Here is a 16,850-nt window from a genome sequence, read left to right as displayed (position 1 = left end):
ATCAAATATATAGAAATATTACAGCAATGTCTTTCCTCACAGCTGGGAAATGATGCAAGGCTTACCATGAAACCACAGCGTGAGGATCTGCCTTGTGGAAATTTCACATACACCAAAATTATACTCTGATTTTTTATTTTAACAGTTGCCAAATTCTGTTTTAAAATAATATATGCATACTGACCTCTGCCACGAGCCCCTGGATGATTGTCAAGGGAAGGAATTTGGCTTTCGTATTTTATTTTTTAAACGAGAAAGGTAAGGACAGAAAATAAGACAAAATACATTTCATGTCGCCATTGATCTATAGATTACAAATACATATAGTTTCCTTCCAGAGGAAGAAATACTAAAGAAATACTTTGCTCATATCAAATGAACTTTTGAAAACAGGAAAAAAAAAAAATGTATTTTTTCAGCTCCTCCCTCTCTGCCACAACAATCAGTCTTGTTTAAAAAAAAAAAAAAAAAAAAGAAAACATTTGCATTAATTTCATTTCCGCAGCTTCTACCAAGGAAGAAAAACTTATCTGAATATGACCTGAGTTATTTTCATGGTTTCCAAACTGCACGTAATCCCAATGATCATGATCTACTAGACACCTACACGTAGGTGTGTGAAAACAAACACCGGTGGATCTTTCAAAAAAAACAAAGCAAAATTCAAAAATATATTGCAAGAATTACGCCAAAAGTGGGCTGTCAGCATGTTCATGGGAACTGGTCAGACAAAGTGGAAGTGGAAGCTCTGCTATTTCTGGCAGCTGATTTGTCTGTAGTGATAGAAAACCTAAAGGTGAACATTTTGTGTATGCCTGTGTGCGTGTGTGTTTGCTTTCTCTCCTTTTGTGGTTATAATCTTTGAGGTAAGACAGAGAACAGACAAGTACAGAAGACGCGGCTGGCCTTTACAGCAGCTAAGCAACTTTACATTTCTGAGCTTACAGTGGGTAATGAGGCAAAGAGCTGCTGTTTGTCCTTCTCCAGTGGGACAGCCTCTCTGAAACTTTGGTCCTTTGGGGAATCGGACAGTTTACAGGTTCAGCCAAAGACAGTTTTCCTATTCCCAGCGTGACTGGGGTGGTGATCATTTGTTTGTTGACAGCAGCAAGCCTAGGCTAACTGCTGATGTTCTTGGTCTCCTTCCTACCTCTGGCCGTAATGCAAAGGGGACTGGGTCCGTAAGTCAGTCCATCAGAACCCCCTTCCTCTTGCCTGGATCTCTCCCCAGTGTAAAACCCCTCTTTGCAAAAGTGAAAAATAGCTATTAACTTTTAGACAGGTCTGAAACCTAAGCAGAACTGGGTTAGTCATTATATGCGCAATGGTGGTGTGAGAAACCTTACTGGCAACTTTCTGCTCTGCCATACAACGTGGTGTATCCCATATAACTCCTTTCAATTCAAATGACTGTCTCACTCACAAGGATATTGGAACCATATACCCAGCAACAATGAGGAAGTTAGGTTTTGTTACTGCTGTAAATCTCACTGTGCCCCACACCCTGGGAAAAAAAGACAATAGACAGAGTCCCCTCCAAAACTGAGAAAACTCCTCTGTGACTGAGCACTGAGGACGCAGCTTCCAAGAGGATGGATGGCAAGGGATGGAACACAGCCAGTAAAAACACTAGGGTTTTTCCTAAGGGCATCCAGAGCTCCTAAAATTTTTTTTGCTACTGCCTGACCATTTGTGAAGACTTAACACAGAGATAACAGGTACTATTTAACTGATGACAAGTGAGGGGAATGGGAGAATAAAAGGAATGCAGGAAACTGTAGAGATGGAGGAGGGCCTGGTTGGGTGTCTTAATGTCCCAGTTAGTTTGGTTCCCCCACATCCTCTTTTCTCTTTCCTTTTTTTTTTTTTTTTTTTAAATAAATTGTACAGATGAACATGGGAGAAGTTCATGCTACTTGCTGGAAGCAATAAAGGTAAATTTCCGTGGCCCATGGATTCCACAGACCTTTGAATGTGTCCCGCCTTATCCATCATGGGCTAACTTATGGAACTTAACCGTTCCGTGGCAAGACTCAGTAGCCCTTAGAAACTGGTGGCATGTCCTCAGGTATTTTCCACGAGAGTGAGAGACACTTTGATTCCATCAGCTTCTTCCTCACGTGATGCCCGAGTGCCTCAGGTGCAGCCTTGCGATTTCCAAGGATCCTCTTTGATGTTTTCAGACATCAGACTGCTGTCTCCAGATCCTCATGGGAAACCATTTGGTAGTTTTGTCGACTCTCCAGGTAGGAGGCCAGATCTGGGTCACCAGCTTGCTGAGCCCTGTCACGAGGGGTCTTACCCTATAATAAAGAAACATGAAGAGAAATCTTGTGCTAACATATTTAGAAGAACAGATGAAAGCATGACCTAGAGAAATTACAACAGGAAGGATAAAAGCAAATTTGGAGAATTTACATATTTGTTGCACAAGTTGCTGTTAAGTGAAGTTTTTCTGTCGGAGTCATGAGATTCTGAAGATTTTCAAAGTCCTTGTGTGGTTTAGGACAAATCATGCAGTTCTTCAAGGACATGCTATTTGATAAACCACACAGAAGGCCTCACATGCTGGACGGAACTGATTTTTCATTCCAGGGCTACAATCCCTATGTGAATGAATATGATGCACAGTACCGTAGCTAACACTTGAAAAGTGCACTTCACAGACTATACACTTTTCTAAGGATGTGCAAAGAGAGATGCCCAGCATTTGAGATGAGTTCAACGTGTCTCATTCTGTCTCAAGTACAAATCATTTTTCAGTGCATCAATTCACTACTTTGTTATATGAGCTAACTTATGAGTACTGTTAAATTGGACCACAAGTCTTGATCCTAAACTATGAAAAAATACTGGAAACACGTTAATGTATCTCCACAAAAACACTCCTGCTTCTTGGATTTCTGGGCAGATTAAGATTAACAAGTCAGAAGCCACTTGTCTGGATTTCAGCTGTTGTAGAAATTATCTTTTGCAATGTACAGTACTCTCATCTGAAAAAGAGATGATCTCTCTTGCCCTTGTAGGTTACCCCATATAATACCCTACCCCATAGCATAACATGGTAGGAATTGTTTTTAATTGTCTTGCTGCAGCAAAGGTGCTTCTGACACTGGAACCTAAACATCCAACCACCTCTCAGCTGCTGGCCACAGGATGCTTATGTTCAGAAATGCCAGAGGGGCAGCTTCAGGACCATGTTCCCAAGTGATCAGATTGTTGTATTGACAGAATATTCCTAGGGTTTGATTTTGCCCAGGCTTCTTTCTCAACCAAGCGTACACCGAGAGAGGGTTGTGGTTAGTGTCACATCAGTGAGCACAGGGGCAAGCAAGGGCAAAAGAAAATGGTTAGCCATCCTCACAAAGCAAGTCAGCCACAATAATCAAGCCTCACAGACGCTATGTAATCGCAAACCAAGGCTCCCCCAGGTGGTCCTTGCCCACAGGCCTCTCTTTTGACCACACAGGAGGAGGATGCTGCTGTGCCATGGAGATGCTTCATTCACTCCCAACACACCGAATAGTTTGAGGCCAGGCTCCCACTATGGTGAAGATGACCCACGTTGGGGACTGAACTGAAGTCTCTTGTACTTGTTTAAATCAATATAGTTTTCTAAATAAAAATAGCTTGTTTAAAAAGAACTGCTTTTGGCACACACGAGGAAGCCTCAATCATGCACACAGCAGGGACGGATGTTGATCGGTCTCGCTTGGCTGCAGTATTTTATAACTGGTTGACGGGGCTGGGTTACCTTGGAGTCCGTCTTTCTCAGAGAGGCTCCCGCATCCACCAGGAGCTGGCAGACGGCACGATGGCGCTGGCAGGCTGCCTTATGTAATGCTGTCTCACCCCTAGACCAAAGTACAGAAACCAGCAGTGAGACACATCACACCATATACATTTACGAAGTATGAGGTGCAGAGGACAGACAGAGAAGGATGTTGTATTTCTGCGAGGTTCCCTCTTGCTGGCAGATAGACTTGTGCACTCTCTCCCTTAGCATCTACATCCTTTGACTCAGTAGGAAAGCCTGCAATGCACAAATAGTAGACGAAGAACTGCTGAGGGGTGGGAAAGAACCAAGCATAGGTTTTATGTGTTCAAAGGACTGAATGTCACATTCCCATCCAACCACCAGTTCTGCTAACTGCTGCAAAGGCAAACTAGCCACCTTCTTATTTCACAGCAGGAAAAAGAGCAACAGCGTTTGCTTCTTCCTGCAGTTTCTTTCCTCAACCTCATTCCTGGACATATCCTAGAAAAATCCTGCCTATCAAAGCCATGACGGGAGCCCTTGCTGCCCTGGTTCTGATACCCTGCTCTCTTAGATGTGTTTTTGTTTTCCACTACTGGACTGGTGAGCTACTGGGGAAGCTTGAAAACATGCTTCTCAACAGAGAAGGCTGTGTCGTGGGAGCAGATCTATTGCAAAGCTCCTCTCTCAGACTGGGGCTACGTGTAACAGGATTCTGAGACTGACTGTAGTACTGAAGTTAAAGAAATCCATCTAGATTCCATCTAGATATCCTCCTAGGAAGAGGAGGAAAGCACGCTTTGAAGGGGTTAAAAACGTGTCCTTAATACTAGTGTCCCACAAATAGGGCCATTAAATAACTTCCAAAACAACAGATGACAAGAAATACATGTAGCAGGATAAATCTTGCACCTATCTACCCAGAAAGTGAGGGTGAATAAAGGAATTTCAGCCTCAGTCCATGACTGGCCAAGTTGAAATATTAATAGGCAACGTCATAATCATTCAGAAAGGGATACTATCTGACTTCCCCCTGAGGGTCAAAAGACAAATTCATGCTGCCAGTTACAGCTTGAACCTTCCCTTTTCAAGAGTTAGCAGTATAGGGAGCTTTGTAAAGGCAAGTCATCATAGCCATGTTCACTTGCACTGTATTTCTGTGGCTGTGCTATGCTACTGGATGAAGACAAACAGGCAGTCTATCCATACTCCATCACCCCTGGACTGCACACATGCACCTTGTGCAGAACCTTTCTGGCATTCTCTGTTAGCAGAGGAAGGCACTGTGGGATGAAGAATGGTAGGTTTAACCCCTATGAGAAAGGCTACTTTCTTATATATATTCCCATATATTCCATATGCTTCCCAGGATTATTCATGCTTCCCATATAGACTCTTTGTGACACCTTGATTATATAACAAGACATGGAGCAGTTGGTAATTGGAACGTAAAGTCTTGTTAATAATAACAGAGGCGATCAATGTTTTAACTACTGGAGATAAATCTTCGACTGCACAGGTTGCGGCCACTTGGGACAACGAAGGCAGAGCACTCTGGATGAATCAAGAAGGGACTGAAGAAAAGGTGTGGAGCAAGAAAAGTAATTCCCCGATTCCCTAATTCCCTCCCTTCTGACTGAAGAAAAGGTGTGGAGCAAGAAAAGTAATTTACCCTTCAGGTTGCTTCCTCTGTAACTGGGCTCCGGAAACATCGAAGCCCAATGCAGGACTTGTATTCCTCTAGAAAGATTAAGGAGGCATGGGAAGGAGAGGAAGTCCTTTTTGGAGTTCAAGAAACATTTGTTTTAGGGCAGAAAACCACATATGAGATGGTTGCTTGGGTTTGGGTGGGACTTTTGCTTGCTAGTTTGTTTTTTAAGAGATGTGCCATTTTACAAGCTTTTTTATTTGAAAGTTTGCACTTGAAAACCAAGAGAAATCTGCTAGGATAGTGCACATAATGTGAAGGGCAAGGTAGGTTGTACTTACGTTTCACTGTCTGTCATGTCCAGCAATTCAGATGGACCTGCAAAAGACAAGTCAGGTATGTCATATAGCGTTTGGCTGCATGACTAGAGGAGTACGACAACCAGGGGAAGATTCTGGGTCCAAATATGTAAAAGCAGCCAACTGAAAGCTCAATTTGCACAAATATGCCAAACTTCAAGGTAGTATTTGCTTGTGCAAGCCCTTGCACTAGGAAAATTCTGAATGCAGAGTCTCTGCTGGAGTGTCAGCACCAGGGAATAGCTGCCTCTAAATTATACTGGGAATGAATATTCATGGAGTTTATTTTCTCTTCACCTTGCTCAATTAAGTGGTTCACATAAGTACAGTGCATTGAAAATGCTGATATACTGGAAACCCTGATATATTGCAAGTTAAAATCTATTGTTAGTACTAGAGGGAAAATGTCATTAGGAAGTTGAAATTAGACAAATTCCACCCTGAATGACATCCCTGTGCTACTCCATTTAATAGCGTTATACAGAATGTAGATCAGGGTGGAATATTCCCAGCGGTCTTTATATTGATATGCAAATCCTGTACTCTGCTGGTTAGCAATGATCAGGAAAGTAAGATTAAGAAAAACAGAAAAGATTTTTGTTAAGTGGGACAAAATAATGCATTTATGCTAATGTTCTTTTGTCCTTGATATTCACTACAGGCAGATGTTTATAGCAGCAAATTCCATCACTGAATTACAGTGATATGGAAAGGCTAGGATCTGGATAGCATTCGAAACGAGAAAAACTTTTCCCTTTGCAGTCTGGCTTATTATTCTCCTCTCCACTGCTCTGGAGCATAGTGCCAGATGGTATGGGGCAGTTAGCAAGGGGAACAGTGAAAGTTTACAGGAATTTTCCTTCCTGTGCATGAATATTTCTCTTCAGCAGACTTTGAAATTCAAGAGTTCTCAAGAGCTTACAGCAAATCGCTCCTGAAACTGAGGAATTTCACACTACTTACTTACAAAGGCCTACACACAACCTCTCTGCACTCCATTCACTCTGAGTGTGTGTAAAAATGGATCAGAGCAGCCTGTATCTCCCTCCCTCCTTTTACAACATGCACACACAGTACCACTGGGGCAGCTTGCGCTGCCTCAGCTCCTGAGGCTGCAGGTAGCTCCTTCATTTCATCTTTTGACATCATGAGAAAGAGGTGGTCAAAAAAGTATCGTGCTTAGTCCCCAGTGCACAGGGCATTGCATACCCATCGTGGCAGTTCTCCAGACTCACTAACCACTGTCAATTCCTAAAGCACAGCACCCTGACTCTACTGCCACACATCCTCATCTCCTCACTTGGCAGTTATGTGTTCAATCCTCCCCATCAAAAAGAAGAATCACTCATGACCTCTGAGCTTCTGAGCTTCCATAAGCATGAAAAGGGATACAGGGGGCTAAGCAGGGCCCCTCATTGAGAGGAAAAAAATAATGCCTGAGAAACTAAAAAGAAAAGGAAAAAAAACTCAACAGATGAACAAAAAGACTCCTTTACATCTCCCAGGAGAAAAGAAAATCATGTTATCTCAAAAATAGGGGCAATTCTCCATGGCTTGCTGCAATGCCACATCCCAGTGATAGGTAACCAGGAATGACCTGTAGCATGTTAGAAAAGACATTGCCAAGTAAACTGTTATTTCTGTTCATGGATGGGATAATGAAGGTTGTGATCCAAAGACAGAACAGGGTGACTGGGCTGGCTGCATTGGGCACAGAAGTACTTGCCCTTGTAAGTGGAGGAGAGTGGAAAGAAGTGTTAGAACATTAGAAGGAACGATGGAGAGAAGTTAGAATATGACCTGAGAGGGAGGAGAAGGTGGGGCAGAGTGGGTCTGGAGAGATGGGGAGCCAAGGGTGAAGGAAAACTGGTCTAGAGCAGGAAGAAACAGCAAGGCTAGGACAGAGGAGCTGAGTGCTGAGGACTGACTGGGCAGCCTGCGAGCACAGACCTAAGGAGGTGCCAGGTACATCATGTGAAGGGCACTCTCCTGGATGCTGTCCCAAATAAAGCATTTCATGGGAGTGCCCGAACTCCATCTCCGTCATACATAAGGGCCAGATATTGGGGTTAATCGATTAGCAGCACAATGTGGTACCAGGATTCATTTGTTTCATTCTTTCTGGCCTATGTCTGAAGCTGGAATGTCCCAACTCACACACAGCCTGAGCTGTGCCCTTTACTTCTTTATTTTATTGTCACTTGTGCTTCTCTTAAACCATCTCACGCCCTCCTCCTAATTCCCTTTCCCCTCTTTTTTGGACCTCATTTTTACATCAGTCTCCCTGGCGCTGCCAACCGACCATTCCAAATCCCCCTCTGCCCCGGGACAAAAGCTGCACAGATGTGGGAAGGGCTGGCACTGGGAAAGCTAACGGCACTGTCATCCTGACCCAGCGGGGAGGCGGCTGTTTTACTCTGGGACAAGAGGCAGAGAAAGAAAAGGGGACCAAGGCGCAGAGAAAGAGAGGACAAAATAACCCAATAGAAATCCGGAAGGGAAATGCATGAGTGAGATTTCTATCAAGGAAAACAGCAGGGGGGGAAATAAAAACAAAAGATAGAAATGTGTGGAGAGGTGGAGAGAGGAAAAAAAAGAGAGAGAGAAAGAGAGAGAGAGAGAGACTCAAGGGCTAAAGAATGGCAGGATGGGGGGGGTGGTGAGAAGTTCGCATGAAAGGAGCTGAAAAGCATGACACACTGAGGGGAAGCCCAGCTGAGATCACTCTCTTTCCTTAACATCTCCGATAGACTGTCTGTGTAGAATTATTAACTTTTTTCCTTCTCTCCTTCTGCCCCCTTTCACTCCTCCAAAGCCCCTCTCCATTTTCTCATGAGGCAAAGCAGCCTGAGCTGGGGATGGGAGGAGGGAAGGGAAGGAGATGCTCAAACGCAGCTGCCTTTTAGCTGAGCTCACTACAACATAAAAGAGAGACTAAATGACCATATTTCAGAGTCATTTCCAAAATATACAGCACCATGCCGTCCGAAAGGCCTCCGGCCCACAGCACACCCTGCCCTCTCCAATGGATGTGGTTACAGCTACCCACAGGAGACCCACAGCTATTAACCCCTGCCAGTCCCCTGTCCTGTCGGTCCTTCATAGAACTCAGGAAGAAGAGTATTTGCATTAAGCCGTAGTGTCGGATATTATCAGCATTTCTGGGTGTTGATCTGTCAAAACTCTCTGTTTAATAACTTGATTGAGGTAGTTATCTGGGGGACAAAACTGGATTTGGTTCCTTGCCTTCAAAGAGGGAATATTTTTAAAATAATAGTAATCTGCAAAGTCAGAACTATTTCAAGACTTCTCTCAACTCCACACTCCTCATTTTCACCTGATGTGAAGCTTAACGCTCTGGTTTTTCCTGCTAGTGTCTTTTAGCTCAGAATTTCCACTGTATCATAGAAGATAGTTGCGCTATAGGAACATGCCTTCCATCGTAACTGTCTCTCAGCCATGTTGACCTAAAGTTTGGTAAACTTACACATTAAAATAGACTTCCTTGTGCCTTCTAGGAGAGCTAAGCTGTTTTCTGCTTGGGGCCCTCACAAACGTCCACCACCCTAAAACATTCTGCAAATCTAGATATACCAGCAAATGTCAGGCAAACTCACTCTCCTCCAGTGTTGCTTTCTGATGACTATTCAAACTTTGTCCCTGATGTACATCTCTGTCACGGAAAAATTTACTTTCCAAAAGTCTTCTTTGGAACTCCTGAATTTGGTCAGGATTCAAATCCAAACTCACTGATGGCTCTCCACTGTTGACTTTGCAGTGCTAAGAGTAACAAAAGCATTCTCCTCCTTACCAGAGGATGCTACCTAATGGAGCAAGGACATTGAGGTTTGAGGTCATAGAAACATTCAGGATGGGATGCTTCACTGACTGACTGTTCCACCAGAAGTTCCCACCACAAACTCCTAAGGCAACTGTAAACTTATTTCCTCTCTTCTGTGTAAAGTTAAAAAATCCTAGGATGAGCTTCAGAATTCTTGTTTGTCTTTCAAGCCTCTAGAGAAGAGAAGACAAGGAGAAAGCAAACCTTGAAATGTCTTGTATAATGGTTATACATTATAAATAGTTCAGAACTTCCAGATAAAGACTCCAAGCCAAATACAGATGATGATTTAGGAGGTCCTTTTTCTAATGGAGCTTCTTAAACCCTCACTAATTCTGTTTTTGTTAAGCAAGTAAACAGTTAACTCTTCTCTAATGTGTATGCATTAGGATGTGAGGCAGTTGCTGACTGCAGCACTAAACAGATACCTACTGAGTTTGGCCCTCAGTTTCAAGCTAAGTGTTCCTTAGCCCAGCTACAGACGGATCTTAAAAGGTGACCCTCCTACTACAAGCAGAAGACCCCTGATTGAGGAAGGCAGTCTTGAACAACAGACAGGTCTGTGTATCTGCCCTTCCTGCACAGGGGATAGAGAGAAACTCTTTTGCAGGAACAGCAGCCAACACAACTGTTCCTGCAGCAGTAAGCAGCTGTCGTCCTGACACCTACTACATTAGTGCTTCAGCTGCTATTCCAGGCTTGCGCTAGTCCACTGCTAAGTGTCTGGCAATACTGCACAGCGGTCTCCTTGTGTGACTCATCTCTGCTTTTTCTAATTTAAGAAGAGTTATTTTCCTCCCTTTAACATCTGAAATCATTCTGATCAAGATCTCAGAATAACCTCTCGTATTAATGTACCCTGCATGTTTGCAGAAAGCATAAAGCCATCTCCATAAAGGACAGCCTCAGCATCACTACACCATTTTCCCTCCTTCGTGATCCCAGTGCTATGGGCCCCACTCTTTTATCACATCTGATTCTACCCCACAGGCAGCTACAATTCCTGGTACAGTGCTTTTTTGTCTTGTCTTCTGTTGTTGTTTTTTAAAAATATTCAGAAGATTTTCCCTGTGTGATTAATAATGGGTTTTCTGTGCTGTGTGCTGGAGGGTATTTTACAGTGGAACTCCTATTAATATTAACCCATGTATGGGAAGCAGACAAAGTACAGAGGAAGTGTGGCTGGGCAGAAGTAATTGCCAGAACAGGAGTAAGACTCATTTTTATCAAGGGTGGATATCAGCAGAAATGAGAAGCTAGATACAGGGAAAGCCTCAGATATTAGTGGCGTTGGATTGGGTCTTATACACTAATTAATCTTGAGAAGATGCCAGAGAACGCAACAGAAGAACAAGGACATTATGATGATGATGATTCAGCAAGAGAGCTCGTTTGTGACTGAGAAATGCCCAGGGTAGAAATGAGTTTCATTAATTGCTTGGTGGGAGAAGAGAGGAGGCCCCTATTAGAGCATTGTCCCATGCACTCTCTGATCCCCGGAGAATGTTAAACAAACAATGCATTCGGAGAAGCCCAGAGGACATATGTCTGGAGAGCTGCAAAAGCTTCCTGCCATCCTTGGGGATAAAGGGGGGAGGAGAGAAACTGAGCTGACATTTGCTCAACCTTCTGGTTTGTCTTTGTCTAACAGTCCGTAATCCCCCACATTTCTCTAGTCACTTCAAAAATCCCCCTGGTTTCCCTGCTCACATCCTTACCAGCTTAAATGATCTTGTTTTAAACCTTCACCAAAGCAACGGTAACCAGGTCAGACTGAGTAAGTTAAGGTATATGTGACTACGAAAAATCTTGGAGAGGCAGCCATGACAGTGAGTTGGCACAGGTCATTTCCCTGTGAGAGGAGAGGCAGTAAGAAAATTAAATTATGTCTGTCTACAGAATTCAGAGGTACGTATTATAAGCAATGTAACTGATGAGATAATCCAGAGAAGTTAAACAGGCTGTAGAGTTAGCACTGGTAGGACTTGTTACAACTGGGGAGAAAACTAGCCAATATTTGGATATAAGGCCAACTACACTTAGCTACTGATGTGTAGGTATCTATACATAAAAGAGTAAAGTAGCAGTTCAGAACCCTCCATCAGGTAGCTGGGGCACAGTTCAGTTGCCCACACACAGATATTTTGTGCCATTTGATATGCCTATGGGCAGGTTTGGGATGCGTTTGGAATGACAGGGGTGCTTGGTTGGGGTCCAGCTGCCAATCCAGTATGGGTCTCTTACAGGCCTTGTATGTTATCTTGTAGACCCATGCAGATGTCCTGGATATCCAAGGGCAAATGGCATTAGACAGTTATGTTATAGGTAAATGAATGAAGCACACAGGTAACTGTCAGCTGAATCGTTTTCTGGGCTCCAGTGACTATTTCGATAGGGCCTCCCTTAAGTTTGTCATGCCAGAAGCCTGCTGCTACTAAAGATGCCCTCCTCACTTCCATCTGCCACTGAAAGAGGACAGGTGTCCTCTGGTACCTCTGTCATACACGAACAAATGAACTGAGTCATAGATCTCTGTTGAGAGTACAGGCACTTAGACCCATAGGTTACATGACACCTATATGTAAACACCTAAACTTAGGAGTCAAGCTTGAGCTAAATCACACGCCAATTAACAAAAATGTTAACAGATGGATTATTGCTTCTGCCTTTCCTATGAGTTGCCCTTTTTTCTTCTCCCTCTACAATTTCTGCAGTAACTTTTAGCATCAGCTAACAGTTAGTCCAATTGCCAGAGGCAGTCTCACGGTCTCTGTGTTTAGTGCTTACACTGCTGCTGAAACAATATAGCTAATTTTGACATCCAGAAGTCAAAAGAGCCATTAATATTTTAAAGAGGGATCAGAGAAGAGTTACAACAATGTTTAAAGGACTAGAAAACGTTTCCTACAGTGCAGGAGGCTGATCATTGAGACTTTAGCTCTGCGTGCAGAGCAGTGACCGTATTACTGTACCACTCTCCAGCAACCAGAGAACAAAATTATGGTAGTTCAACAGGCAGAAACTCCTGAATGTGACTGCCTCAAACGTATGTACATACAGAGATTGCTGCATAGCCTGTGTAAGCATGCCTATAATCCTGTTACTGACAGAGATAAACAGAGTTGAAAGGAAAAAAGGGAAATGGCATGATCACAGCCTATAAATATAAATATAAAATGGAGATGATAAATTTTCGTATTGTGTGGTCTTCAATCTAACAGACACATAATATTGGCAGGAAGGGAAGCTAGGTAAATACAGTCTAGAAATAAATGCACAGAGTCCTAAACTGAAAAGATTCAGTATTAAATACTGAAATACCACCAATGGTTGGATGGGCTCTCCATCGCTGTAAATGTTTTAATGGAGATTAGGTGCTTTCCACAACATATGCTCTAATTGAAAAACAAATTAGTTCAGAGGATTCCTATGCCAGAGGTTCTAGCTAGCGCATCACACTGCTGCTTCACAGACCCCCAATTGATGCAACTGCAAAAACACCCATCCTCCTCAAAAGCCATCTTTATTTTTGTTTCCATGCTTTCCCTTTATCTGGAGGCATCGCTGTCATTGCTATCATATCCCTAGCTTCCTGCTCAGCCATGCTGCAGGCGGACATTTTGCTGGGGTGATCACTAATGAGCCAGGGCACTTCCAGCTGCATGGTGTGGTTTTACCTGACCGGCGCTCGGCTGAAAGGACAGCGCTCTGTGGATTTGCCCGCTGTGACTCACCGTGCTCCAGAATGTATTTCACAATCTCGCCATGCCCAGTCTTGGCAGCATGGTGCAACAAGGAGCAGTGATCGGGTCCTTGGATTAACAAATTGGCTCCTTTTTTACAGCATTCTATGAACTGGAGAAAAAAAAAAAAAAAAAACACACCAAAGGATAAGATGGGAGGAGCAGAGAAAGAAACATAGAGGCAAATTATTTTCATAGAAGAACAGTAAAAAAATGAAATAAAATAAAATATTACTTTAAAACCAGCTTTTAGGCCCCAATGACAAATTATCTGAAACTAGAAGTATTGACAATTATATGGGTTAAGAAGAGCAGTTTGTATTTCCTAAACAATGAGACATTGCTAATATACTGGTGATGAATTACTGCTTGCTAGCAATGCTTGCAAAACCACTTCTGGTGAAGCTACTGGGATATTTAAAAGTTTTCCTGGTTTGTTGTACCTCAAACCAGGACAAAAGGGTATGCATTTGACAGAAAATTCTATTTTCTCTACTGGAAACTACAACTTTTCTGTAGCGCAGAAGGCAAACACTTTCTGACTAAACCGGAAAACTCACAATCAAAAATCCACGAGGCAGTGGGGTTCAGCTGCCCTTTTCATCCTCTGCCCCCTGCCCAGGGCTGGTGGAGCGCAAAGAAAGCACTACGTGGGGTAAGAACAGAGAGGAAACAGCAACCAGCCAGGTCTCAGAACTGCTGCAGACTCTGGGGAGGTTTGCAGTGCAAATCACTGCAGAAAAGCGGGAGAGGATTGTGGCAGCAGGGCATCGTTTATGACGCAGTACATCTGAAGAAGGGCAAGAAGATTCCCTGTCAAAGCAAAGTCAGGCAAAAAGTTTTCAGGAAGCAGAAAGGGGACAGTATTTTTATGACTGCTGGTTGAAGGACTGCTCCCTAGATGCTGCAGCCACAAGCGCGGGGGCAGAGGTACAGAAGGGGCACCTGCAGGCAAAGAGTTAGCCTAACAGTACTGTCATTTTTACAAATGGCTCCAAGCTGGCTTCTTGCAGATAAAATTGCAATCATTAATCACAGTCCTCATCCAAATTTGAGGGCATGTTTTCAAATCCTGACTTGGCTACTGAAAAGTGCAGCCTGAATAACTGTCAGTTATGGTACTTCAGAATTTGGGCACAAAACATTTTTTGCATGGTTGCCTTTTCCTCCTGGTAACTAACAATACCAAGACACTGTATGTTTTGAGACATCCATCAGACGATAAAACAACAAGCTGAGGTTTGTTCTACCTGGTCTGGTGGTTGCCTGGGCAGAATTTAAGAAGCCTCTAGCAACTCTAGGGGCTTGGCCACCAACCTCACTGCTGTAAAATATCCTTTACTGTGTAAGGCTGTGTCAGAACTACCCTGCTGTTCAGTGTTGCATTTGCCAGTATAGTAATTTCCCTGTTAGTACCTGACACATTGGTCTGTGCAGTGCGCTATGAATCCTGGGCTGAAAGTTGCTAACACCAGATCCTATTCACTCGAATTTCACACCTCACCTGACTGATGTGTTCCCCTAATATTCAGGGTTTCCTGGAAAGGCTGTAAAATGGCACATGCCAGCAGTCCCTACAGCAGTCTATTTATGTTTTGAGCAGAGGTGTGATAAAATTTACAGTATATCAGACCTGCAAAAAGCTGTGAAAGAGTGGACACTCAGTGTTCTGTACTTACCTTCAGCAGATCACCAGCTATGACTGCCTGTAAAAGTGCTGCAAAAGACAAATAGAAAGCTAATGTTAGGCAGAAAGCATTATGCATATAGCCTCGCAGCTGAGAACACAGCTCACAGTATGTGCGAGGTAAGATGGATGCCTGAGTCCACTTGCATTCTCATATACTACCAAAACTGATGTGAACCCTGCACTGACATGTTGGAAAGGCAGAAAAACGCCCATGTTGCAGGGAAGTTGTATGGACATCAAGCCAGCATTTTCAATACTGCCCTGGAACTGCATGCTTCTATCTGAATTTTTCTCTTCAGACACTTCAGGGACCTTTCAACAGTCCACAGGGTGAGCCCAAGTCTCTGGCAGCTGAGCCATCACTAGAGACATCAATGTTATAAACACACAGAACCTGAAGGTATCCTCAGACCTCTCAGATTTTTTCATACTGATGGTGGAGAGGTCAGTCAGCCTCAAATACAGAGTCCCAAGTTGTAGACGATTAGGTGGCAAAAGAGAAATTTCTTAATAATTATTTGTATTGCAAAAATATTTTGACATGCCTGGGGCAGCAAGTACCCCCAGTTTGGCAGGGTCAAACACTGAAGAGGAACCAGTCCGCTACTTTTTAGCCTTGGAAATTTAAACAGACACAGAAGAAAATAGAGACAAGTGAGGTAAAATGAACAAAGGCTCACAGCAAGGCAGGGCAGGGCTGTGCACAGAGCCAGGGGTTGCTCACTACCCACTACTGTCTGCCCCATGCCCGTTAAAAAGAAGAAGGAAGGGAAAAGCCTGGGACTCCATATTGCCCGATGTTTAGACTGCATTCAGATAAAAACACCATGGTGGCAAGTAACCACAAATATGAGAAGTTGTTACAAATCTACTGCTATCCTGCTACTTCCTCCTTTTTTACTCCCTCTCCCTATCATGATATATACAGTAAAAAATAATTATGAATAATCTTTCTGGGAAAGGACTTACTTGGTTTGCATCCTAGAAAGCATTAAACATCTGCCTCAGTTCATACTTTTTCAAGAGTGCCTAAGCCGATTTCTATCTTCAAGTCTAGGCAGCGCAATCAAGTTAAGCATTTGCTCAAGTGCCATCCTTGATAAAGATGCCAAAAGCTCACGTAGGGAGGAACAAGGGGGAAAAGAAAACCATAGTATAGCCTTGCCTCTGAAAAATAACACACAGGAAACTGCACAGTGTGAATTCCATGAGGAGCTTGTTACAGCTTCATAAATGACAACACATCCAAGCCAAGCACTACAGAAGAGGAAGGGCGTGCAGAGACAACTCAACAAATGTTCCTTTCTTTGGAAACACCTGGGGTTGTGTGTGCCTTTCTGGTCTCGGCAATGCCTCATGCCCTGGCCACACAGCAGCAGGAAAAGCAAAAACCCCTGTCCAGCTAAGTCCTGACTTTGGTAAGCAGTAGCAGCAATTCTTGTAGCATTGGATTTAGGGCAGTTTTTATGGTGACCATGAGTTAAACTAAGTTCTGAAAATCTCCCTGGCACCTGTGGGAGTGAGGACACACAGATTTGAGGCATGGAAAAAGACAAACACCAACGGGTAAGAGCTAGAACTGGAAAAATATATGTGCATCTTTTCTTAAGATTTCATTTTCAGTGGTTTACGTCCTTCTTATTTTTCCCAATAGTTCTAATGCTGTCTCAGCCCAAATTAATAGCAGAGCAGAATTTAACCCATGTGTCATTCATTTTATCTCCCTCCTTTTTCACCTATCTGGTCTCACTGCCACATTTGTTCTGTGGGCTGCTCCAGTCTGGACTTGTATAAATATTTTTGCTCTCCTCA

At 43.3% G+C, this 16,850-nt stretch overlaps 1 protein-coding gene across 9 annotated transcripts in view; it reads right to left on the bottom strand.

Annotated features, from left to right (window-relative positions):
* Positions 1 to 253: 253 nt before the first annotated feature.
* DGKI (diacylglycerol kinase iota) overlaps positions 254 to 16,850 on the bottom strand; it is a 217,073-nt gene continuing 200,476 nt past the window's right edge. For 8 of the 9 annotated variants that reach the window (XM_074582700.1, XM_074582709.1, XM_074582739.1 and 5 more), the window contains 5 exons: positions 15,028 to 15,065; positions 13,340 to 13,460; positions 5,747 to 5,783; positions 3,755 to 3,854; positions 254 to 2,303 (listed from right to left, as the gene is read on the bottom strand). In XM_074582700.1, the coding sequence (XP_074438801.1) occupies positions 2,187 to 2,303; positions 3,755 to 3,854; positions 5,747 to 5,783; positions 13,340 to 13,460; positions 15,028 to 15,065 (413 nt within the window). In that variant the 3' untranslated portion in view covers positions 254 to 2,186. The remainder of the gene's footprint in view (positions 2,304 to 3,754; positions 3,855 to 5,746; positions 5,784 to 13,339; positions 13,461 to 15,027; positions 15,066 to 16,850) is intronic. The other variant, XR_012586453.1, reaches the window with a different exon arrangement.

Source organism: Larus michahellis, chromosome 1, assembly GCF_964199755.1.
Source record: "Larus michahellis chromosome 1, bLarMic1.1, whole genome shotgun sequence".
Classification (NCBI taxonomy): Eukaryota; Metazoa; Chordata; class Aves; order Charadriiformes; family Laridae; genus Larus; species Larus michahellis.
Note: the sequence above shows the minus strand (reverse complement) of the source record. Positions and strands in the feature narration are given on the sequence as shown.